The sequence below is a fragment of the Porites lutea genome, chromosome 12 (genome assembly GCF_958299795.1).
Source record: "Porites lutea chromosome 12, jaPorLute2.1, whole genome shotgun sequence".
Lineage (NCBI taxonomy): Eukaryota > Metazoa > Cnidaria > Anthozoa > Scleractinia > Poritidae > Porites > Porites lutea.
The window spans coordinates 4,268,681-4,295,353 of record NC_133212.1 but is presented as its reverse complement, the minus strand read 5'-3'; the positions used below and the strand labels follow the sequence as shown (position 1 = coordinate 4,295,353).

The window sequence follows — 26,673 nt, the reverse complement described above, 5'->3', positions numbered from 1 at the left end:
CTCTGTCTTGTGTGATTTTATTGACCGTCAGAAAATAACTACCACTCGCAATTTTGGGATTTGAAATTGTTAGCCCAGCTGTGTAGCGAGAGGAATTTATCGCGAGTGAGTATTCCATTCCACGGATAGTTTCGATGCTTTTGTTTAAAATGGTGAGAGAAGAATGGGGTGGAGTCCCTTAGAGCCTCATTCCTCGCGACTTCGCTGTTAGCTTCGCGCGGTAATTCCGCCGCCAAACAGGACACGCAATGAGATCCTGCTTATATAGCGCCTGTATATTTCTCCATCCCAGCTAAGCAGTCTATTGGGAATATTTATTAGGGCGGGTCGAGAAGGCTGCTCCCCCTGAAATTGAGAGTTCTTTTAAGGCTAACTCATTGAAAAGTCCTATAGAGTCGGCAAGCCTTCTGCCCCTTTTCTCTAAATCTTTTGGTTCTACTCCTGCATTATCCTTACTGTGCTTTAATACATTGAATTAATTGTTAAACAATAGGCCACGTTCGATATATAAAAATTCTAACATGACTCCGAGGCATAGGGTCAAAGTTGCCAATTTTTTACGACTCCATTGTCTCGCAATTCTCAGAAGAGACTTGAGCACAAAGAAAACCAAACAAAATATAGAAATATGTGCAGAAACTCTCGGAGAAATGTAAGAATTTTAATATATCGAACATGGGCCGATTGCGCGCGAGAAGAGGAGCCCCCAATCATAATCTCCATCACTTACACCAGTACACCCAAAAAATAGCAACTACCTATGATCACAGTAGTAAAGGGAGAAACAAGTTCTTCCCAAGGAAAATAACCTGTTTGCCCACCTACACTACCTTTATTTTATAGGGGTAGTGTGTACAAACCAATGAAAAAACTAATCCCTTGTTCACAAACCCAAACAGGAACTTCAACGAGACCAATCAACCAATGTCAGTTCTAACATTACAAACACGACTATATATGAAAAACTCAGATCTGACAATAGCAATCAGGAATATTCCTGAAATAGCGTTAAGTACAAAAAAGTTCGCAAGCTAAGCAAACATTCAAGTACAAGTAAAAACAAAAGATCAAATCCGAGAAAAATACCTATATGGACAAAATCCAGACTATAACCTTGACTTACTTAATGAAACAAAAAACGGAATTTAAAAGATGAGACAGATCTTAAAAACAGCCTTCAAAATACTTCACAACTATAATAATAAAGAAAGTAAGTTAATTTTTTATTTCCTTTTATTTCATCCCTATGAAATTGATTGAGTCATCGTTTTTGAAAGTTGGACATGCAGTCTTTGCCGTGGAATTTGCATTACTCTTAAAAAAAAAACTATGGCAACAGTCTGGTTACGTCGTTGATCGATAACAATTGTTTCAATGCTGATGTTTTTGTTCAGGTGCTATTTTTGCTTACAGCATCCTGTTTTTTGACCTTGGCTGGGCTAACAAAAGTTCTGTATCTTCACAATTACTGATTTCCGCAACATGTCTCAACAGCCCTCTTTCTTGGAATTTCCATCAACCCGCCAGAGGCTAAATTTAATTCCTTGGATGAGTCCATACATGCCAACTCCAAGACCATGCAAATGTTAGGATATTTTGAAGAAAAAGCCAAAAAAACCTGTAGATTGCGGGGACCTCAAACCTGGAGATATCCAAATATATAGAGGATATTACATGGCCGTGCGGAGATACGAAATTTATCTTCGAGTGTTGAAAAATATTTCACTCGTTCGCTGCGCTCACTCGTGAAATATTTTTTTCAACACGAGAAGAGAAATTTCGTATCTCCAAGCGGCCATGTAATGTTCCATTTATTATATAAAAACCAATGAACTACCAAACCATTTCACTTTTACAGTTTTTTGGTGTGAAAGGCGCGATCTATTATGTACCCATAGCAACAGTGATATTTTCACATGTAGAGATAACATGTTATTTTCACACGTGAAGATATCAAGTTTTCGCGCGAAAGCTCACCTGGTATTTCATTGGTGTTTATATAATAAATATTCGTATCAAATGAAAATCATATTGTCCCATGATATTCTCTACCTTATAAGTGCTCTCTGTTGTATTCTTTTGCTGTTCACAGATTAAGCGTCAAAAGTTAGATTGGACACACTAATTTATTGAGATTACTTCATTCCTACCGAAATTTCTTGGCAATTTCACTGAGCTTTTCTGATTCACCCTAAGAGTTGAAGACTAAATCGTGAGACCGTGACTGGTTAATAGCCCAAACGATCAAAACATGAGAGTTGGAGGGACTCCTAGGACATCTCGATCATATTGGAGAAATATGCTAGAACGGAATATGATATTTAGCACGCATAAAAATAGCTTTAGAATAAGAAAGCTTTAGAATGGGGTATTGAAAATTGGCTTATTTCTGGAGGAACGGGAAATCATTTTCAATGCAATGTTTTTGCTAAAATGGGCTCCACATTTGGAGATCTGGGAGGCACATAACGACCACTGAGACACGCAGAAAGAACCAAAACGACCAGCTAGACACACAGATTTAATAGTTTTATTTTAAAGTGAATTAGTATCAGTAGTCTTCCTGTGTCCTGGGTCAGTGCATATTGGAAGACTCGGGGAATAGGCCACTAATTAACCATCAGGGAACTAACAAATTGCGGTCACAGGATCAGGTAACCGTAGCGGAATAAAAGCATTTAGAAACAAAAACTACAAAGGGCGCTATTCATCCTTTTGCTCAAATTAAAAAAGAATTATTAATCTAATGGAGTCACGAGATCAAGTAGCAAAAAGGGATTAAAAAGAACTCAACGGAAAACAAAGAATTCCTGCGGGGTGCTATTCATCATTCCTGTCCTCTAATCAACTCCGCCTTTAATTTTCCCTTGATTACCGAAACGGCCAGCAATTATTGTAAGGAGCAAATTCCAATCGTGACGCCAAACTTCTGAAAGGAAGAAAAAACACTTTGAGCAAAAGCGGCAAAAAAGGCTGTTTCTTCCAATTCTCCTACTAGCCCCGCCCTCTTATCTTTGATTGGCACTAGTGACGTTTTGTTCCTTCTCAGGACTATTTAAACAACAAGGCCTCAGTGGGCGAGGCATTCTACGCTGGGAACTCCAAGGTATGAATCTTTTTAACTATTGCAAACGTTTTAGGTAATTTGAAATAATTCTTAGATTCGCTAAAGATTCTGTAACTACGCTGACAACGTAACATATTTTCTTTCGTCAAGGTAACATCAACATTTACCAACTGCATTTACTTTGATCTACGAACTCGTAAGTACCTTTTATTAACTGTATATTAATTCACTGAAAATTAACAAATTATCAAGACCGGAAAGATCTGTCCACATTTTTATTGCTCAAATTAGGAAAATGAAGTTAAAAGTCCTACTAAATGGGGGATGCGGGGCTGCCATCTAGAAAGCGGACGGTCAATTATTGAGGTTTTTAAATCATCTTTTATGGTTCTAAATGTATATATCTTATCTTTTTTCAAGTAACGTTTTAGTTAAGGAATTTAAACGTAAATAGACCACTTTTTTCAACCAATAACTCATTTAGGTTGGTGTATGTTCCCTGATAATAAAAGGTTCTTCTCATTGCAAGTTAGTAAAGTTTTTAACGTCATCATTACCATTTTTATTACGCATTATTATTTTACTGTTTAAGAAAAAATCCGAAGCCAAAACTGTCAGTGGTGACCTTAGTCTAAAATATTGAAAACGCGACGAAATTGCCATCACCATTATGAAGATAAATTCTACTGAACTCAGTGTTTCTGAAAATTATGTTAGCCGTAGTTTACTGATCGTCTATTCCCCTAATATAACAGCGGTTGTATGTGTACCAATTTTTCACTGTTATTATAAAAAGTCGAGGAGTCCTTTTTACTGCACGTTTTTTGCTGTCTTCCGGGTTGCCACTCTTCACTAAAATTTTGCTGTTTGAAAAGCATCGGACTCAGCTTTGACTCAGTCAAATCTGTCATTTATCTTCGTGAGACAAAAATTCTGTAATTTTCGGTGTAAACAGATGAACGTTAATTGTTTCTGAATGCTTATTTTGTCCAGCTCAATATTTTTATCTTTTATGTTGTTACTTAATTACTTTGTTGATTTAACATACTGAGTGATATCAGCTGCATTTCTGAAATATTTTTCCTCCAAATTTTAAGTAACACTTGCCCCTGAAAAATATACTTCTATATTCTTCATTATAATAAAAATTCATCTCAGTTGATATTGGACAATAAATTTTTATTTGATTGCATTTCATGAAACCTAACATAAATAACGGAAATTACGATCGTAGCCACTCACACAAATTGAGTCACGGTGATGCGTTTAATTTTAATGTGAACTTATGCATTACCAAAAGTCGAGAGTGAGAAGTTAGCTTTTTTATCCAAAAGACCAAATTATTCACACACCCCAGTCGTCATTGAAATCCTCGAATAATCTTAAATGCTCTTTATTTATTGCACTACTTTAGAATCTCCTGGCAATTGGTTCCTTAAAAGGCGAACCACTGACTCTTAAAAGTGCTTATACAACGTGGGCTTTCTCTACTAAATTACAAAATGCACTAAATATTAATTTAACGGCGAATGTAGAGTCAAAATAATATGTAGAAATAAGGTATTTAAAACATGAAGGAAAAACAAATAAAACTAGAAATACGTATCTCGCAATAACCTTCGCGAAACTCGGTTTGGTAACGGCACTCGGATGGGTGATCAACCACGAATATCGTCTTGAAGGTCCATACGTTGTTCTTTCTTTTCTTCTTCTTCTTTTTTGCATATTATGTGGTCTTATTGTTAACAGTGTATTGAAAAGCAGATTTAGCATTATTTCGGCGTCCGGATTTAAAAAAAGACAAAAACAAAGAACAAATATGGCCCGGTATAGTACAGTTCGCCTGAAAATTATTATTCTTCGGGTTGTAATACAGAGCTGAAACTTTGCAGACTTTGATCTACATATATCGGCGGGGATGGGTTTTCGACAGTGAACGATTAATAATGCCTCTGATTCCAATGTCCTGTTCCTCTGTCTCTTGTTGTCGGCGTTGCCTTCGCTGTGCTAAGCGATGTTCCTTCCTTCTGCTCCGCGGTTTCTTGTTGACGTCTTCTTCTTCGTTGTTCACGCTGAATTTGAAGTCGGCGTTCTCGCTTCAGAGGAGTCTCGGTGGAAAATCTTTCTGGGCGAGGATTTGGAGCCACTTGTTGTGCTTGTGTGTCATTTGCATGGGAAATTGTTCGTGATTCACCGATGGTAAACTTTCATTCACAGACGATGAATAAACACATCAAAATGCGCCTTGGTCATCGGCGGCGAAGTCTGTGTTGCCTGAAAACGCAAAATGCTCCATGACGTCATTGGCGGACACCAAGCATACATTCAGAGAAAGAAAGATTTGTTATGAAACCTCGAATATTCGCAGCTGGCTAAGACCACGCGCGGTTAGCAGACTGCGTGCGCGCTTCGCGCGCGACAAGATTATAAAGTCGCTACGCGCGGAATAAAGAAAGTTACACCAAGCCACTAAGCCTTTGATTGACTCCTAGTTGGGATGCCTGTGGTTTGCGACTTCATTCCCGGTCTTTACGTATGTACACTCAGCCCATGAGACTTTTGAGTAAGAAACACAACTTGTGACAGAGTGAAGAGTTTTGCAGCGGTTACCACTAACACGCGCGCCCTCAAAGGGTCGGTTTTTTGTAACATGGCGGTGTGTGGACAAGCTCCACGTGTCTCCGAGTAATGTCTCGCTTTTAACCACTTTTCTTCGGTTATAAGCGGTAAAACTCTCACAATGGATGAGATTCAAAGCAAGTATTTGATCAGTAACTTCAAAGAAAGAGCAAACAAGCAAAAAGCCGTGAAGTTTGAAGAAATTGATTTAGACATCTACAAACCATCGTCTAAGTGTGCAGCCTTTGTGACATCGGAGGAACGAATTCTTCATTGGATCAGAACGTTCCAATTCCGTTATTATGAAACACTCAAGGACAATAACAGTTACTACATTGAATGGATCGACCATGAAAACTTTGACTCGTCAAACTTCCAGGAGATCGAGATAAAGATTTACAAAATCGACTTCGAACACACAGCAGAGCTACCCGACTTGTCACAACACCGAAATGACACCATCAGTGATTCGCACCGTTCTCTATTGATCACAATACATCTCTACTTAACTACGGGAGTAATTATGTTCCAAGGTTATGCTTTCAAAGTCTGGGCGGATCAAGAATTCCCTATTTTAAAGAATTTGACAGAAATCGCCATATCAAATCCCCTTTTGCAACACGATCCCGATACAAAGGAACAAAATCCTCACGTGTCTCACGCTAAAGATGTCGAAATACCAGAGGATAAAGCCCTTCTGCAAAACCTAGCGGCTGCAGTCAACACACTACCAAGCAAAAAAGGCAAAACAAAGTCCAAAAAGTCTAATCCAATGGCCGCAAATCAGGACACATATCCTGAAATTACAACCGCTCCAGACCCCGTGTTTACAACACCTTTAATAAACCGGAAACGAAGAAATTCTTTAGATTCAATGAGAAGTTTGTCCTCAAGAAAAAGTGCAACGGTATCTGAATTGAAAGCAGTCGTCAGTAACCTCGAAGTACAAATTACCGAAATTAACTCTGTCCTGAAATCGCAGTCTCTAGAGACTCTTGTTGAAAATAAAATATCTCAACTAATGGATAAAATTACACAGGTCGAAAAATCCTCAAAAGTACAAATCCAATCCTTATCTTCACGTATTACAGATTTAGAAGATGAAAACCAGACTCTCAAATCAGAAAACGCTAAGCTCAAAAGCGAAATTCAAAACGTCAAAGGAAAACTGAAATCCTTTGAGCAATCCTACAATGAGAAATTACACAACTCCATCGCTGACATGATGACAGAACATGGTTTGGGAAAGAAAGATAAAGATAATAATAAAGGAGACAAACGTTCCGATCAAGAAAAAGAACAACAGTTAACTTTCCCTGATGATGTCATAATTTCCAACACCTTTGCTGCCCTTCAAGAAACCTCTTCCAATCAGAGCACCAGCGATTCGCCGCCTTCCCCAAATGTGTCTGTCAATGACCATTCCCAGATTTCTTCTGATGATAACAATACAACCCCCTCTGAGGAAAACCCACCTGAGGGCGCTATCAATGATGATGTTGTTATCCTAATTGATTCAAATGGAAAATATATCGACACTGCTAGGTTCATTCCTGACAAAAAAACACGGCAAATGTTTTGTCCAACACTCTCTTCAGTAACAAAAACACTTACTGAATCCTTTCTTGGTCGGCCAAGTCATCTTATCATACATGTTGGAACAAACGATATCGAACGATCTTCACTCGACTCCTGTCTTACTCAATTCGAGACCATGGTTGAAATCGCCTCCCAAAAGTACCCGTCTTCTAAAGTGCTAATCTCCTCCCTTCTCAAGCGTCGAGATGCAACGGATCAACGCAGATCTGACTTAAATTCCAAACTTGGCACGGTTTGCGCTCCATACCCAAATGTTCATCTCGTGAACAACGAAAATATTCCAGAAGACTACCTGCACGATAATAAACATCTCAAAAGGCGCAAAATCGGTGCATTGGTAACCAACCTGAAAGATGTCATATTCAACAGATTAAGACTTCCAAGAAAAAGCATTGGATCAACAGACAAACTGATTCCCCCACTTATGCGATCCCCTCTTACGACCTTTCAGAATTCTCGTGGCCTAGGACCTCTCATGACCAATGCAAATCGTCTTCCCCACCAAGTCAACTACCCGTCACTTCCACCTATTCACCAATCCACTGCTCAATCAGTAATACCACAATCAGTTCCACAACCACAACCAGTAACACAATCAGTACCACAACCGTCTTATGCTGAAATGGCGAGGATGCCCCCTCCAGAAACAACCACCCAAGCTGGAATGAAACCCCAATCAATAAATATTAACACTGTTATGGAACTCTTGAGACTTTATGAATCTACACGTCATCAATGATACCCTATATCCTTTTCCTACTTTGATTTTCATCCATTACTTTATCTTACTTCATTTGAGTTGTTTTTTACTGCTATTCCTTAGTTGAGTGGTAGTTATAGAATATGTCCTCTCTTAGATCTAGCGTTTTATCTATAACTAGTTGGAATGTGAATGGTTTATCCGAAAATTTCTTTATGGGTAACAAATTATCAAATAGTGATTTTTTACATTTTTTCAATCATTGTGATATAATTGTATTGACTGAAACTTGGAGGTCAGATGAAATTTCTTTGCCGGGTTATGAATTTTTCACAAACCCCAGTAAAAAACATCATCGAAAGAAAAATGGCAGATCTTCAGGTGGAATTGCTCTTGGTTTTAGAACTACCTTCAAGAAAGGCATCCAATTAATCTCATATCATACTAATTTTTTGTGGTGCAAAATTGATAAAAACTATTTTGCTATAGATCAGGATATATTTTTATGTGCCATTTACGTGCCCCCTCGGGACTCGCCCTATTTTAACCCTGACATTTTTGATGATCTCGAAAACCACATTGCTTATTATAGTGCAGAAGGCTTTATTATGTTGACAGGTGATTTCAATGCTAGAACAGGCTCTGCTCTAGATTTCGTTGACATTGATCAAAATAATCATATACCCGGCGATAACCTCTTTCCTAAGCGCAACCTAAGAAAAAGGAGAAATTACGACACCCATATAAATGAACACGGTAAATCACTACTAGACATTTGCAAGTCATGTGACTTACGAATCGTAAATGGGAGGACGACAGGAGACTCCTTTGGTAACATTACTTATCATTCTCCAAAAGGAATCAGCACCGTAGACTACTTCGTTGTTAGTCATGAAATATTAAGCTTGACGGAAAATTTTATTGTTAAAGAACCAACAATTTTCTCGGATCACTCTCAACTTATCTGTTGGCTGAATATTTCCCCATCAATTTCCCCTCAAACAAATACTCCTCCGCAAGCAAAAGCATTTGATCTTCCTAAACAATTCATCTGGAATGAAACTTCAAGAGAACACTTTCTTAATATCTTAAAACAAGATAAATTCCTCTCACGATTAAATCTATTTGAAAATACTAATTTTGCCATGGACAGTGAAGGCATTGATTCTGCTACGGAACATTTTACAAACATTTTAAATGATATATGCGCCTGTTCTCTCAGATTAGCTTGTACACAAAAGAAACCAAAAAAGCATAAATTATGGTTTGATAAGGACTGTGCCCTTTTAAGGAAAAATTTAAGGGGACTATCTAACAAGAAACATAAAAAACCTTATGATGAAAGTCTCAGACACGACTATCACAGCATGCGTAAAAACTTTAAGAAATTGGTTAAACACAAAAAAGCAAAATTACTAGATTCTCAAGTTGAGGACCTCATACAAAACAAAGACAGTCAGAAATTCTGGACTTACCTCAAATCTTTAAAAGAAAAACAACGCTCCCCCTCTAACAAAAACGATATTCCAGCTGACAGTCTATTTAGCCATTTTAAACGCTTACATTCGGTTTCAGACCCCCCTTCTTTTTATACAGATCCTGTTTCCTTAAAGGAAGACATTTCCAGTTTAGAAGAAACGAAAAACATTCACAACTACTTAGATAGCCCTATTTCAATTAATGAAATAGAAACTACGGTCAAATCACTTAAGTCAAGGAAAGCTCCGGGACCTGACAAAATTCGTAATGAAATGTTGAAAGCCAGCGTACAATTCTTGAAAACCGCACTCCAAAAATTATTTAACCTTATACTCCAAAGTGGTTTTTACCCTAGCTCTTGGTGCGAAGGAATAATAACCCCTATTTATAAATCTGGAAACAAGCAAGACCCGGGAAATTATAGAGGTATATGTATAAATAGTTGTCTCGGAAAGCTTTTCACCTCAGTACTTAATACCAGACTGAAAAATTTTGTAATCGATCAAGACATATTGCATGAAGCTCAAATAGGTTTTTTACCGAATCATCGTACAACTGATCACATATTTACCTTAAGAACACTAATCGATAAATACGTCAATCAAACTACAAAAGGAAAATTATATACCTGCTTTATTGACTTCAAAAAGGCTTTTGATTCGGTTTGGCATGATGGCTTATTCTATAAACTCCTTCGGTACAACATTGGGGGAAAATTTTATGATTTAATAAAGCACCTTTATTCAAAAACTAAATGCTCCATAAAGTTTTCCGATTGTCAACGAACGGAATTCTTTAACTATTGCAAAGGGGTTAGACAAGGTTGTATCCTTTCTCCTATGCTTTTCAACCTATATCTAAATGAAATCCCTTTTTTACTTGACCGACAAGACACAGACCCTATTATTTTACCAAATGGAACTCATCTGAACTGTTTATTTTATGCAGATGATCTTGTTCTAATTTCCCATTCAGCCGAAGGACTTCAAAAAGCGCTTTCTGTGCTCGCTGAATATTGTAACAAATGGTTGCTATCTGTTAATTCAAAGAAAACTAAAGTTCTGATTTTTCAAAAGAAATGTAGAAAATCAGTCCTTAACAAATATTGTTTTAAGATAAACAATGACAAAATAGAAATTGTTAACAATTATACATACCTCGGTATCAATTTAGCTACAAATGGGAACTTCAATGTGTGTAAAATAAACTTAAAAGAAAAAACACGACGATCGTTTTTTGCGATACGACGCTACCTTGATTTCTTGAAACTACCAATTGACATAACCAATAAACTCATCAATTCGCTTTTCCTCCCCATTCTTTTATATGGATCTGAAATCTGGGGCATATATACTAAAGATGATTTTAACGCCTGGGAAAAAGACATAATTGAAAAAACGCATATATATTTTTGCAAACAGTCCTTAGGCGTAAATAAACAATGTCCAAACGTCGCTGCTAGAAATGAACTAGGTAGATTACCGCTGAAATTAACTATAGATACCTCAATTATTAAATTTTGGATTCATTTACAAAATATGCCAGATAAAAACATAGCAAAACAATGTCTACAACTCTCCCAGGAAATGGCCGATAACAACCAGCCAGGTTTGATGCAGAAAATAAAAACTATATGTAGCAAGTACAACGCAACCGCCATAACATTGAATGAAAACAACGAAAAAGTCTTCACCTCTTACATCAAGCAAAACATCAATAATGCTCTAACTGAGCATCAACTTACCCTCCTTAAAACAAATAGAAAATTGAATTTTTATACTACCTTTAAGAACGATAATAAAAAAGCAGAATTCTTAAATATGATTAAAAATCCACTTCACAAAACCTCACTCAATAAATTTCGACTAGGAAATCATCGATTACATATTGAAACAGGCAGACACACAGTACCTAAAACTCCCGAAAATTTAAGAATATGTTATCTATGTCAGACGAATGAAGTTGAAAATGAACTTCATTTTCTATTCTTCTGCAAACTTTATGACAATTTACGTTTAAAATTCTTCAGTGAAATATCTGATAGATATACACTTTTCAAGGACTTAGATGTGACTTCAAAACTTTTATTTCTCTTTAATAGTATAGATCCCTCTGTTTGTAGATCAATTGCTGCTTTTGTTTTTGAATGTATGCGTTACAGACATGATATGTTATTTCAGAAAAGAATATAATCTTTTTATTTTGCCATATATTTATAAATGATATATTTGTACTTTATTCATAAGTATTAGATAGGTAATGCCATGTATAGATATGGAAATACCTTAATAAATTGTTGTTGTTGTTGTCTTCGGCTCAAACATGCGTTTTGGTGGACGTCAATCAACCGTTACCATGGTTTTTCACGCGTTGGCCTAGAGAAGATTCTTGAGCACTCGGAAGAATGTGTCGGCGTTTCAGCCGTTTTTGCAATATTTTGCTGCAGGATCTGACACCGCTTCATGTCAAGATTACGAGGAGAAAGAATTTGTTGAGTGTTTCTCGGAGGAAACTCAAATTATCGACATATTTACACACTGTAAGTTACAACCACATAAGCTTTCTCAATCGCTCGCAACTCGTCACCGGGAACTCGTCTGAGTTCTTGCTAGTTCTGGTTTCTATTCGATAACATGAAGAATGATAAGTAGTAAATTCATTTTCGAAAACAGCCTCCATTCAGCGGAAACTTTTTCTCTTTTCGGTGTGATATCTTTTGTTTCTTTGAATTTATACTAGCTTAGCTTCTTGGCAATTCAGTCGTCCACGGCTCCCGTGTTTTCATACATCAAATATATGAACAACCTGAAAACCGTTACGTAAACTATAGAGAATGTTTCGGCTATTTCACTCAGCTCGCAGAGACCTCGTTGTTTTAAAAATGTAATCCTTCATCTTAATAAAATAATTTTAAAAGCCGTCGTCGTTCGAAATTATTGGCCCTTCATTCAGCGATGAGGGAACCTTCTCTGTCAGAGCGCGTGGAAAACCATGGAAACAGTTGATTGACGTCCGCGAAAACTCAGGTTAAAAACCCCTTCAAAGGCGCGTGTTCTCCTGCCATCGCCATATTGGAAAACGAGAAGACCTTGGGGATGCGGTTGGCTTCGCGCGGTAATTCCGCGGCCAAACAGGACACACAATCAGATCCCGCTTATACAGTTAGTGCCTGTATATTTCTTCATCCCAGATAAGCATTCAGAATAGATCAAAATCAAAACCGTTCAATAGATAAAGTCCGGAATGTGGGGAATGAAAGGAGGTAAATATACCAAGTTCCTCGCCAAGATTCAGGTCAGAAGAATATTCCGTATACGAGATATCCGAAGAAATGTTTTACGCAAATTTATAGAGATTTGTATGGAGACGCCACGCCGGTGCCCATCCAGGTGGGCACCGGCACATGGCGGACGGAAACCAACAAAAACATCTGTTACCGAGTTTTGGTACAAAAGCGTGAATTTATTCCTCGAGGAACTCATAAATATTAAAGTAATGCTTTTTGTAATCCAGGAACTGTTTAGACAGCAAAATCCCCCGAAATAGGTCACTTTTTTAACCTACATGACAGCTCTCTCGGCCGTCATGTAAATGCCACGTCACGCAAAAGCTTAGAAATTCAAGCGTACTCTATCACAAAACCAAGACCCCTTTTGAAGCGAAAATTTGTATGAAAATTAGTTTTCAGCAGCTCTAATACATCATGAAAGTAAAATCTCAGTAGGATCGATAGTTTTGTAGTTTGTGCTTTAGTGACGTTATGTGAAAACCAACAATTAGGGCGGGTCGAGATGGCCGCTCCCTCTTCTCTGAAAGTGTGATCAAACTTCTTGGCAAACTAATTTTTGAACGCAGCTGCAATACTCGTCACAAATCGTTGAAACAGGAGCCATTTGTCTTGAATTTTCTCCAGATTTCTTACACTCACTCCTGACATCTTCGCTCTCACTTGAATTTGCCCCTCTCCTTCCCCAATGTTGAGCCACGCGTATTTTGGACCAGTGAGACCACTGTAATACCCAAATCAACATTGGGGAAGGGGAAAATCACACAAGTGTTTCAAGATTTGTGACGAGTATTGTGGTTTGCCTAAATTTTTGGATACAGCTACTCCCAGAGTCGGCAAGCCTTCTTCCCCCTTTTCCGGATTTTTCTGGTTCTACCCCTGCATTATCCTTATTGTAATTTAATACATTGATTATATTTTATAACTTTTTCGGTTGTGGCGGCGAGGATGAGAGGGGGTGGGGGGGATTTTTAATTGTTAAATAATTGCGCGCGACAAGAGGAACCCCCAATCCTAATCTCCAGGCTGCTATTCGCATGCACTACAGCACTACACGCATTCTTCGTGATGTGGCTGGCGCAATGACGTTTGATGACGATGATACTAGTGGTGGCGTGATGTGATAGACCAGGAGCTCCTGGATAGACTGATAGATCCCGAAAAGGGTAGTGAACTTGAAGAACTGGAAATAGCAAAAAAAGAAAAAAAATTATGTTTTGGTCTCGTTGTAATGGCGCTCAAGAATGTTATTAATTTATTTCTATTTTTTGTTTTTTTAATTCACCCCTTTTTAATGATACAATAATAAATTAGAAACATTCGTCAGAAAATGACCATAAAGCCCAAGGAAACCAAGATGCTTATACAACGTGGGTTTTCTCTACTTAATTACAAAATACACTAAATATTAACTGAACGGCGAATGTAGAGTAACAATAATAGGTAGAAATAAGGTATTTCGAAGAAAAAGGAAAAACAAATATTAGAAAGAGAGTTACACCAAGCCACAAAGTCTTTGATTGACTCCAAGTTGGGAAAAGTTGGGAAAAGTTGGGATACCTGTGGTTTGGGACTTAAATCCCAGTCTTTACTCAGCCCATCAAACTTTTGAGTAAGAAGTTCAGAACTCGTGACAGTCGTTCGGGCGTAGAGTTTTAATTGCCGGTAAAAGCTTACGTAATACTTTTTACTACAGAATGGTGAAACCAACAGCGGGAGAAGTTGTTGTACTCGAGACTAAGGTAAATACGTTGCTAATACATCGTGTTTTAGCTCTGAACAAAGTTAAAAGTTCATGCGCCATAAATTGTACTGCAAGTGATCGACTCCCTGATGCTCTTTCAACCGTAGCCAGAAGCAACTTGTTCTTAGTTTAATTTACCCACGCACTGTTTTTCACCTGTCTCAATCATATCGATAATCTATGAAAGATATCCAAATTGTCTCTCTTTCTTTTCTCGTTTGAAACACTAATTAAAGCTTATGCTAATAGATTTTATTACACGCGAGGCATACAGCCATGGTTGAGCATAATTTTATTGTCTAATTGGGCGATGACTTCAGCAAAACCACAGTCTGGCAGACTTTACTTTTTAAAAATAAGCCTGAACATGTACAATAGTCAACGATAGATCTTAAGCACTGACGATTTCTGAAAGTGTATTGTAATAAATGAGGGTCTAAAAAATGTTTGTTTAATACCTTTGAAAATTATCGCGCTCTAGTTTCGGCAGTTCGAAACTGATTAATGTTGGGCCACATACGGTTTTAGGAATTCTTGGAAGTAAAATGATTGATTTGCTTATTTCTGATTCATTTAGTTATCTTTTCATTTCCCTCTTGGTATTTGAAAGCAACTTTCCATTCAACCAAAACTTCCTGTTTTTAGTAATCCGCAAATTCCGTGTAGCAAACGGAACAGGCCCTGGCTGGTTTATAAAAAGCTCATTACTACTACCCCTTACACCAATTAGAGTACACCAGACAATGTTTTTGTAGTCAAAAGTATGAAATTGTCGTTCTGAGAGTGCCACAATTTTTCATACAAGACCCAATTCCAAACATGTTCTAAGGATTTCTGAAGTCATTCTGAAGAGTTGCAAAGTTTTCAGTTCCAGTGCTTTCCACGTAGCATGAATTTCAGACGATTAGTTCGAGTCGTTTTTACTCTCGCAGTAACATCTGAATTGACTGCCCGTTAATGCCACCCAGTGACATCACTTCTCCTTTGCTTTAATCCATGCAAAAAGTAAAACACAATTTTCAACTGGCAAACAAAGAAATATCATGTGGAGATGTCCACATGATACAGAATTGCTCTACTCTTTCTGATCGTAATTCATGTTTGATGTCCAAACTTTCAACTGCATGCAGTACTCTGAACGAATCTGCTGTAATTCGGTAATCAAACTCAATCGCAATGAAATATAAAATACACACACAGAACACTTCAAAAACACAACAATTTGCTTTAAGTGAAAAGGATCTCTTTGGTCCTTAATGAAGAAGAAAGAAAACAAGAAAACAGGTCAGAAAAGCTAACCGAATCATCACACTTGACGGTGGAAATGACAAGAAGGTCAAATTATGACTTAAATCTCAGAAAACTTTGCATAAACAAAATCACTGCGGAGTTACAAAGCGACTCTAAATGAAAAACCTCCCGACTCACTGCAATGATTCTTCATTCGTCGTTCAATAAATATTTATCAATTCATAGTCTCAAAGACAAGTGCAATTTTGCTGTCGGTCAGTGTAAAACGCAGACTGCGGACTGCAGACTGCAGACTGCGGAGCAGGGGTAAAATGCAGACTGAGTGTAAAATGCAGACTGCAGACTAAGAGTAAAAGGCAGGCTGGGGTAAAATGCAGACCGAGCATAAACTGTAGTCGTGGAAGAGTTTAAGGGCAAAAAAATCCCGCAAATACATGTAAACGAACACTTACTTGATGACATCTGCTTTCACAAATCCATTCCTTTCTTCTCTGGAACGTCGTCGACAACCCGAAAACATAATCGCAATCTTGAACCTTTTTTCCATCCGAGAGACTTCAAACTTCAATTTTTGATGCGAAGTTTTCGATATATGTGACCAGGGACCGTGAACTGGTACAACACCAAGATGTTTACGCTTAAATGAAAGCTGCTGACCCAAAATACTGTACAGGAATTATGGCGATAAAAACGGGAGTAAGTCATTCCAACAACAAAGAAAGATGTTCTGCAGGAAATTTGGATGACCTTCTATAAAAGTACTGCAAATCAAGGTACGAAGACTTAAGCTGTTTGGATGTTCATTGAAACTTCTGGCGAATGTGCAATTCACTTCAACTAGGAAGCGAAGTGTGTTACTGATACCGTCTAGCTATTTCACCGATTTGAAGAAGAAGGAGCACAAATGTTTAAAAAAGTCTACAGTCTTTATTCTGCATTTTACCCCAGCCTGCGTTTTACTCTTAGTCTGCAGTCTGCATTTTACACTCAGTCTGCATTTTACCCCTGGTCCGCAGTCTGCAGTCTGCAGTCCGCAGTCTGCCTTTTACACTGACCGATTTTGCTGTTTGCGATGAAGATGGTAGAAATTTTTTAACTCCACGCAATCTGCTGAATATCAAACAACAGTCCCGCTAAAATGTCTCATAATTTTACATAATTATGCGAATGCTTGGACAATCAGCCAATCAAAATCACAACCTGGTTTTTGGGTAGTGACGTCACTGGATGGCGTTAACAGCCGGTCGATTCAGACATTACTGAGGGAGTAAAAACGACTTAATCATCTGAAAGTAATCATCTGAAATTCAGGCTAGAACGTATGATCATTTAGACCAGTTTGAGTGGGGCACTGTGAAATCTGGTTTTGCAGCAAGTCTAGGGATGGAACCAGTCTTTGTGAACACTTTAATGTGCAAATGTGTTGCTCACTCACTGACTCACTTAGGTGTAGATATTTTGAAATAATATTACAATTCGACACCAAACAAGAGTGCCAATATCAAATGGACAAAAATTGTCAGAGATCAATTGTTTCGGGAGGGCCTAATGCAATGTTATCTGTGGAAGCGACAACTTACCCAATGTTGATCAAAATAAAAGGGACTGTGCCATGGCAGTACAGTTCATTTTGTTTAATTTTGCCAATTACTCACCCTCAATTGCCATGGAACTTAAAGTAAGCAAAGAAATTACAGGTAAATGACAAAATCAGAGATTTGAGACAAACAAATATGTCTCTGGAGCATTATTTTCGAAGTTGCAAACAGCAGAGATAAACTTTGAAAAACTGTTAGGCTGAACAGTTTTCAAAAACTCTAATTTCAATCCGTTTCAATCTTCTTCAGTTATACCCATCCATGGCATCTGTTGTATCTGTTGTGTTATTTTATCCTTCCTTTAATGTTTTAAGTGGTTATTTTTATGTTTCTCTCGGATTTAATGGGCATTTTGTAATTACCTAATTTGGCTGAATTTAGTGACACAGCTCCTTTAAACCACATGCTTTGACACTCTCTCTGTGATGCTCAGAGATGAGAGGCAGGTTTTCTAGTAACTTTTATGAATGCTAAAGGTTATAGTTTGGATTTTTTTGTCTTCTTACTGTCAAACTCAGAAAACCGTAAACACCAAAAAATTTCAGGAATGTTGATTGTGTACATGTGGTGACCAATCACAGTTACTGCGCTTTTCACAAACATGTGAACTCTAAAGTTCAAAAGCCGCGTTCACAATTGCGTTTTTCGCTGCCGTCAATCATAATTACGATCACAAGCAACGAACCTGGAAACACAGAAACACACAAAACGGATTGAAATCCACCAATCACAAATCACAAACCTTGACCTTTTGAACCCGTTAAAGTAAAGTTTTGTTTCCTAAGAGGTCCGTTAAGATGATTGACGGCAGCGAAAAACGCAATCGTCAGTTGGCTTTTGAACTTCAGAATTCGCATGTTTGTGAAAAGCGCAGTAAGTTCAGGACACATGAGCAAACTGCAAAGTAATCACTTTTTTTTTCAGTTTTAGTTTTATCACTCCTGGCCTTATAGCCTATTTCCTTGTAACATAATAACATTCCATAAAAATATTTCTAGTGTTCACAGTTTTGTGAGTTTCTCAGTAAGTTGCAATTATGTACCATTTTTAATCTAATACCGTATTTATTTGAATAAGCGCCCAACCTCGAATTAGCGCCCACCTCGAATAAGCGCCCAGCCTCAAATAAGCGCCCACCCCACCCCACTCCCTCCCACAAAAACACTAATAAGAGATAATAAGAGACCCTCCTGAAGGCGGATTTTTTTTCAGGGTATTGTACAGAGACCTTGCTTTGTTACATCTTCGCTTTTTGTTATTAGCATTTACTGTTTTGTTGTAAAATATACTACTACACTTGCTGAGAATGGTGAAAAATTTAATAAGTGCCCAGCCTCAAATAAGCACCCACCTCGAATAAGCGCCCACTCTCAAGGTCCAAAAATTTAATAAGCGCCCAGGGCGGTTAATCGAATAAATACGGTATTAATCATGACTGTAATTTCTGCAGGACGATTTTGATGCATTTCTCAAGGAAGCAGCCTCAACACTTGTTGTTGTAGACTTTTATGCTGATTGGTGTGGCCCGTGCAAGTTGATAGCTCCAAAAATTACGGTACTAATAGTTTTATGTCAATTTAGCCAGGCTTAAAAGCTGAGCTGCCATGGTTTTCTTGAAAAAGAAAAGAACACAACCACATTAACATGACGATGCCTTTATGTATGACCAATGAATGACTTTAAATATATGGGATCTTCAAAATTTTGCTTGTTTTATGATCAGTCAAATGTCTGACAAGATGTGTAAAGAAACCAAGCATTCAGGTGATGTGTGTGATTCCTGGAAGATTGATAATGGCTATGTACTTGTCACTGCATATTATTCTTAGTTCTAATTATTCAGGGTTTGCAAATACGCCAAATTTGGTGCATTTTACACCAAAGTTGTTCAGATGACTCTTCCGAGGTTACGGAGGGAGTCGCTTCGACTCCAGAAATTTTCGGTAACAAACAGGGAGCCACTTCGACTCCAGAATGTTTTCGTAAGAAACACAGTTTTTTCCTTACCTTTTTCGCAACAAATACAATTTACATTAATTGGAAACGTTGCAAACCTTAATTAAATCACCGAAATTGAAGAATTATACTGCACGACAAAATGGGAAGAGGGTAAATTATGATCAAAGTTTACTCAATGTCCGACATCGTGGATTTTAGCTTTCCAGGTCAGTGGACCGCCACAGCTACTTCATGTATTCCTCACGATAGTGTTTGCATGCCAGGATCACGTACTGGAAAGTCTGAAAATAGCTTTTTGCGTTGTGATACTTGACTCAAAATATTCCAAAATGACTCCAAAATTTGTGAAGCAGAAGTCACACTGACTCCACTCATCAATAAAATTTGCAAACCCTGTTCTATTGTGTATATAGTACCATAATGTGACACCATTCTGCAAATTCACAAGGTTCAGTCAAAGTTCATAGATCCTGGCATGTCAGTAAAAACCCATTGAAAGAACCTGCCGTGGTTAAAGAACATGCTGGCAGAAATTCTTACTGGGTTTCTACTGTAGTTTTTCAGAAAGTGATAGAGTCAAATTTGCACTGAAATTGTAACATGGAGAGGATCGTTTCTGTTACAGGCTATGGCAGTGGAGTTTAGTGGAAAGGCGTATTTTGCAAAAGTCAATGTGGATGAAAATTCTGTAAGTAAGAAGGCCAGTGCTCTGTAGCAAATTTCCTAATATTTGAAATATGAATCGTAATAATTATCTCCTTCCTGAGAATGTATGGTATTGTCTGTCTTGTTATTGGCTAAGAGCCTATGGTTTATTCTGGAAATCAGTTCACCCTAGCAGAGAACTAAAAAAATTAATAACGTGTGTTTCAAAATTAATAAATTGTGTTTGATGTGACAGTGTATTGTAGCCAGGGTTGTCACTAAGGGCCGGGGGCCGGGGATTTCCCCCGGCTACTCAGAGCATGACCCCCGGCTACTTTTGTCGTTAAATTAAACCAAAAGAGCACACCATTGAAACGCACAAAGACTATCCATGAAACTAAATGCTGTTTTCATCTGGAGCAGGTTTCAGTAATTTTGAAATACTCCGTGCAAAAACTAAGAAATGTCGGAAAAGACATCTGACCTAGATTTGGTACTCTTACACACTCGCGAAAACCCTCCGTTCGCGAAATGTCAGTAGGGAGTTTTAGCAACGACAATGGCGGCGGCATCGAGAACGTCAAAAAAAGCAATAGGTTTATTGAGCAAAACAACTAGTTTGCACGTGCATGACGCTTTTTTGTATATTTCTTTGCCGTTACTGTACGACTACGACGTGAAAATGCCTAGTTTCACGTTTTATGGAGGACGTAAACAAGCGATGACAAACTTTTCTTTTTCTTTCTAAACTTGAGTGCGGTCCCAAAGAAATCAACTCCAGGGAAATTGGCCTACATTAGCTATTTTCAGCGAATTGAAATAAACACGACAAAGTTTGAAAAAACGCTAATTCATTTTAAAAGTGACGTTTTTGCTGCCGTCACCTTTTTCGATGCTAAAAGTCCCTATAGTTCCAACCATTGTGTCAGCTTTGTGTTGAACATGTCGAAGAAGTGGCAAAGGAATCTACACTTTTTGTTCAGGATGAAAGACCTGAGCAGATTTCTGTTGACATCACAGAAGAAGTTGAGGTTACATCTGAGCGTTAAATCTCCCTGATGGTGATTTTGATGATAATGAGGATTATGATAAAGGCTGTGAAGATGAAGACTGTGACTGATTGCTATGTTTAATAAATTGACATCTTAAAAGTGACGAGGTCTACATTGAGCTTTAGGTATCGAGTATATAAATTAAAATAACGCACGGTCAATGGGAAATGTTCGATCATTGTCCGCAGGTCATGATTACATCCTCTCAGTTCTACTTCCAAGAAGTTATATTTAAAAGGGAAGTGAAGCATTAGTATTACTTTTGCATTCTTCTCCTCGAGTCTCGTTTTGACATCTCAGCGTCGTTTATAAAAGGGTAGAAGTTGCACTTCAATAAGTTCTTGGTGGGGAAGCGGGGGGTGGGGGGGGGGGGGGGGTCCATGACTGCTTGCGACTTCTCCAGCTACTAACAACAAATACCCGGCAACTTGAAATCTTAGTGACAACCCTGATTGTAGCTATTAAATAATGTATGTTCAAACAATAAATATTACCAAATTCAGGTTGTGTGATATCCAGAATAATCAAGGTCTTGGTAATGATAATTATCAGCTGAGGCTGATAACACTTTCCAAGACCTTGATTTAATAAAATTCTCATGACAAAAACCTCATTTAAGAATCCTTTCAATGAGAAGAAAATGAGAACATTATGCTTTTGCTGGGCTCAGTACATTGTTATTAAGATGCAGCTGTATAGCTGAATAGGTTCTCTTTTCTTTACAGTCTACCCCAAGGAAAGTTATTTTTTCTCAACCTTTTTCTTCTAATGGTAAATAAGTAACAGAAAGTCATGCTGTCCAGTTCTGTCTGTAATAATCATACCATGATAAAACAAATCACCCAGCTGCTACATGGATGTCTGTTTTTGTTATCTATGATTACAAGCTGCTCAATCAAGCTTCATTCAATTCTTGAATTTAAGCATTGTCTTCAGGTGTTGGAATATCAGATTATAAAACAAACTTTTGCGAGTCTTTGATCAAGTTTTTGAAATAATCATGATTATTTTATTATTGTGGAAATTCTCAATTAAGTTAGTGGTCAAAATATTTGTCATTTTTGAAGTAGGATTAAGATGGTCATATTATTTTTCCCTCATACAGTAAAAGCCCACATATAAGAATTACATAATTTGGCATTTAAATACCCCAAAAAATAAGAACCTGTTCAGCCTGGAAAAGAAAAATAGGTTCTTATACAAAAAAGCCACTCCAATTTTGATCATCAAAATTCCAGATTTTAGTATTATTGTCAGTGTGAGAAACATCTGACAAAAAGTTATTGTGTATATGTTTTCTTTGAAAATCCTAGCAAATTATGTTTGGATTTTCTCAAGAAATCTGTTTTCCATAAACCATTATGTATCAGTAGCACAATTTTTCTGCCAGTGGTTACACTACGACAACCTCTGAAAAATGAGAACCTATTAAGAACCTAATCAGCCTGAATTATGAAAAACTACCCTACAATAATATTATAAGAACCTGTTCAGCCTGACCTTGAATATTCTAGGTACTTATATCTGGGCTTTTACTGTATTGTAAATGATTGGTGAATTTTGATTTCACTCTACAGTCAGCGATGATTGTTATAATTTTGTTAGCTGGTGAATAAATTCTTGAAATACTTTATTCTGTATGAGGCTATCTCATGCAGTATGAAGAATTGCTCATTCATGGTATTCCACAGCCAGTGCAAGCATATTTTTGGCTTTAATATGTTTGCAGTTTACATTTTAATTGTAATGAAACATTCTCTGGAATAATGTTGGATGAGGTTTGAAAGGGCCCTTACTTTTTTTTGTAACAGGAGGTTGCTGAAATTGAGGGCATTTCAGCCATGCCAACTTTCAAGCTCTACAAGAATGGCAAAAAGGTACAAGGACAATTTTATTTATTTTATAATCTTTTTTTTTTCAAAAGATAAAAACCTTGGGAATAGCAACACTAGACAAAGGGTTTTGCAAGAAATGTGTTATCTTAATGGAATGTTGATCATGGCCTCTATTCTAATCAGGCAATGACAATTGAATAAGTACTTTCAGTGATAATAAATAAATAAATAAATAAATAAATAAATAAATAAATAAATAAATAAATAAAGTGTCTTTATAGTTCAACAGATAAAATTACATATCTGATAGTTATAAAGATTATAACCTTTGCTGGGCTGCTGCACCACATAGCAAGTGAATAGCAAGTCTTGAGTTGTGTCACAAAGAACACATCAGTGATCTCAGCCCTCACACAATAACACAATAATTTTCACACCATACCAAACGATACAATAGTACATATATTGACTTGGTATAATTATCGAGGATCACCCCTTTGCTGAGTAAAGTTGCTATGTAAGCTTTTGATGCCTACAAGTACTCTTTTTTTGCCCACTTGAGTACCGGTGTGAAATAATCTTCCGGTTACTGCTACATTATCACTCCGTCTTTGCCTTTGTTTAAGGCCACAGTTAAAAGCTATCTGTCATCATCTTCTGCCTAGCTAATTATGACCACCCATTGCCATGATAGGTCTGCACTTTTGGCAATTAACTGATAAAAGACAAAAAAAGAGTTGATGAGTTTTTATTTGTATAATTTATTAATTTAGAGCTTGAAGCTTCTAATGCATGAAAACAATTCATAGTTTGCACAGACCTTGGAAAGTCCCGGAAACTAAAGCAAATATAAGGTTTTGTCCCAAAAAGGTCCTTCAAAATTTAATGCTCGAGTGTACTAGAAATAAAAAGCCATTCTGAGCCATCAAAAGATGGCTAGGTAAACATGGATATGGATAATATCAATTGAAAATGAAGAAATGATCGTTGCAGTGAACGCAATTTATGCAATAGCATAAAGAAGCCTGAAAAAAATTCAGGATTTCAATGGGGTGTGAACCTGTGAGGGGAGATGTGCTTCCTCCAAAAGGAGTACCTTCTTCTAGTTTTCAGTTTATCAAAGGGTAGTGAATATTTCATAAATTGAAGTGCATGAAAGGGTAGAGAAATTTAAAAGGTCTTTTATCATTTTAGTCTATTAAAATGATATACGAAAATAACATAAAGACTTGCCATTTTAGCAACTATTCTTATTAGTAGGTATGTTAAATAAGTGGAGTTTTTCAATAGAAGGGGTAATAAAGGGCTACCTTTTCTGCCAAAAATGGTATATATAGCAGTGTTCTCCTTATCAGGCGGTAACCGGTAAAATTTACTGTCTGAAGTAACACTTCTTACCGCCTGCAACCTCTTGAAGGTTTACTAAAATTAAGTAAGTTGTTTTAAAGAATACGTAAGTTGTGATCTGATCCGATCAAGGTAATGAATGAATACATGGAAGTGTACTAATGTACACACAGGTTTTCTTTTTATGGGCCACGCATTTTGGAAACAGAGCATTTGAAGACAGAGAACAATTGTTAGAATCAAACGTATTGAATTGAGATAACAACGGCTGACTTGCGTAAAACAGGACTTCAAATGAGGGGGAATGACGTTTCAGAGAACTTAGCTCCTTAATTTCACAGCGTGGTCGAAGCCATGTCCTTCACTCTACTACCCCCTCCCCAGGAAAGTGCGCACATATTTTTTGCCTGACCGGCGACGAATGGTCCCTTAACTGCTGAGCTAAAATTTAGGGAGAACGCTGTATAGAGGATATTACATGGCCGCGCGGAGATACAAAATTTCTCTTCGACTGTTGAAAAAATATTTCACTCGTTCGCTGTGCTCACTTGTGAAATATTTTTTCAACATGAGAAGAGAAATTTTGTGTCTCCAAGCGGCCATGTAATGTTCTATTAATTATATAAACACCAATGAAATACCAAACCATTTCACCTTAATAGTTTTTTGGTGTGAAAGGTGCAACTTATTATGTAGCCTTAGCAAAGGTGATATTTTCACATGTGAAAATAACATGTTATTTTATTTTTCACATGTGAAGATATCATGTTTTTGCACAAAAGCTCACCTGGTATTTCATCAGTGTTTATATAATAAGAGAGGATAAGCAGCGATTTTGTTACAAACAGTTTTGGTGAGTCCTGAGACTCATCCCTGTCCACCAATGAGTCCCAGTCCAAAAATACAAGGAGTCATAAATGTAACAGTTTACTGAAATTAAAATATAGTCCTTCTATAGCTGGTTTGCATGTCACGTGACGGCGGCCATGTTGGTGGCCATGCAAGAACAAAGCATTTCTCTCCTCTGGGAACTAAATTATTCGAGGAAAAATTCTATTGTATTGAACCCAATATGGCCACCTTGTCAAATGGTTGCAAGCCAAGAATATATTTAAAGCACAAAAAAGACTTCTAAAATTAACATAGAAGTGAATATGCATCTTTAAAAAACAGCCACAGAAATCACATGAACAGGATTTTCTACCCAAAAAGTCTTCAAATTGGTTGATTGTTCTTTGCATCCTATGGGATGCATTCCATGAATTATTGTGCATCTTGGGGGATTGTTCTTGCGTCAGGGATGCAGGACGCAGAGGTAACAAAATCACTGGTAGGGGGTTGTACCTCAGGCTGGAGCCTCCCTGTATTAAACTTTGATTAGTAGCTGCCCCCACCCCCCATTCTTTATGAGGGCTTGATCTGTTTTTTGTTGTTTTACTTTTTCTCATTGTGAAGAAGGGCACAGGGTTGAACATGTAAGAGCCGAGTTAGATTTTAATGTCTCTCTCTCTTACTAAACCACATTTACTCTTTACAGTGCCAAACACGGGATATATTTAATGGTGTATACTGTATATTTAATGGTGATATATTTTAATAGTGCCAAACATAGGGGATATATTTAATACAAAATTCTAGCATTTTTCTTCTTGTTGTTCTAGGTTGATGAGCTAACTGGTGCAAATGAAACCAAGCTAAGGGAAAAAATAGTTTCAAATATTTAATTGAACGAACAACTTAACTTGGTTGTATTGTATTGAAACATCTCAACCCAAATATAGCCTCATAGAACATTATTGTTTGATTGCTGTACACCCATCTATCCTACTACATTTTAACTTGCTGAGAACTATTTTAATAGTATAGGACATCCCTTCAACCGAATTAACTCAAGGGATTTAGCTCATGCTGCATACCCTTGCAAAATACGTAGCACTAAGTGAGTTTTGTCATAAGTTCTTTGTTATGAGCAGTGTGATGTTTGAATAAGTTCCTCCTGTCAAGTGAACCAAACTAATCATGGTGTAAGAATTGAGAGAAGTTTACCATGATCTCTATTTATTTATTGCCATGGGTCCATTCTTGTTTCCAGAGCTGCAATCCACTCCATCTGGGGCACTGACCAAAAGGATCGCAGTACTGGAGACAAGAATGGTACAGGCGATTCTAAGGTTGTGTGTGAGACTGGGCTGGTTTTCGGTCAAATTACATTGTGGGACTGTCTTGTGGGAAAATTTTCCCAGTTTCCTGCACAACCTTGAATAGCCAATGAAAGAGGCAATGGCATATCCAAAACAGTCACGCAATGTGTAATTAAACACAGCACTGACCAAGTCTCGTGTTCAACCACAGTATGACCAGTACAGTGGGTTCTCAACATAGCTGGTCAATCCTTACAGTAGGCAGGACTTGTGTCACATGTGAACCTAGTACATGGCCTTCCTTTCCACGAGTCTCTCAGTGGATGGGTCATAGGTTCCAATCCTGACCGT

At 37.5% G+C, this 26,673-nt stretch overlaps 1 protein-coding gene across 1 annotated transcript; it reads left to right on the top strand.

The window, feature by feature from the left end:
• The first annotated feature begins 14,329 nt into the window (after positions 1-14,329).
• Positions 14,330-26,194, top strand: LOC140922034 (thioredoxin-like). Its single transcript, XM_073372064.1, has 5 exons — positions 14,330-14,492; positions 18,794-18,898; positions 19,928-19,990; positions 22,811-22,876; positions 25,843-26,194. The coding sequence occupies exons 1-5, from the start codon at positions 14,448-14,450 to the stop codon at positions 25,903-25,905; spliced, it is 342 nt and encodes a 113-aa protein (XP_073228165.1). The 5' UTR covers positions 14,330-14,447; the 3' UTR covers positions 25,906-26,194.
• Positions 26,195-26,673: the final 479 nt, after the last annotated feature.

Coding starts and splice junctions, on each gene's coding strand:
- LOC140922034 (XM_073372064.1), top strand. CDS start 14,448: ATGGTGAAACCAACAGCGGGAGAAGTTGTTGTACTCGAGACTAAG. Junction 14,493..18,793: donor TTGTTGTACTCGAGACTAAG/GTAAATACGTTG, acceptor TAATTTCTGCAG/GACGATTTTGATGCATTTCT. Junction 19,991..22,810: donor TCAATGTGGATGAAAATTCT/GTAAGTAAGAAG, acceptor TTTTTGTAACAG/GAGGTTGCTGAAATTGAGGG.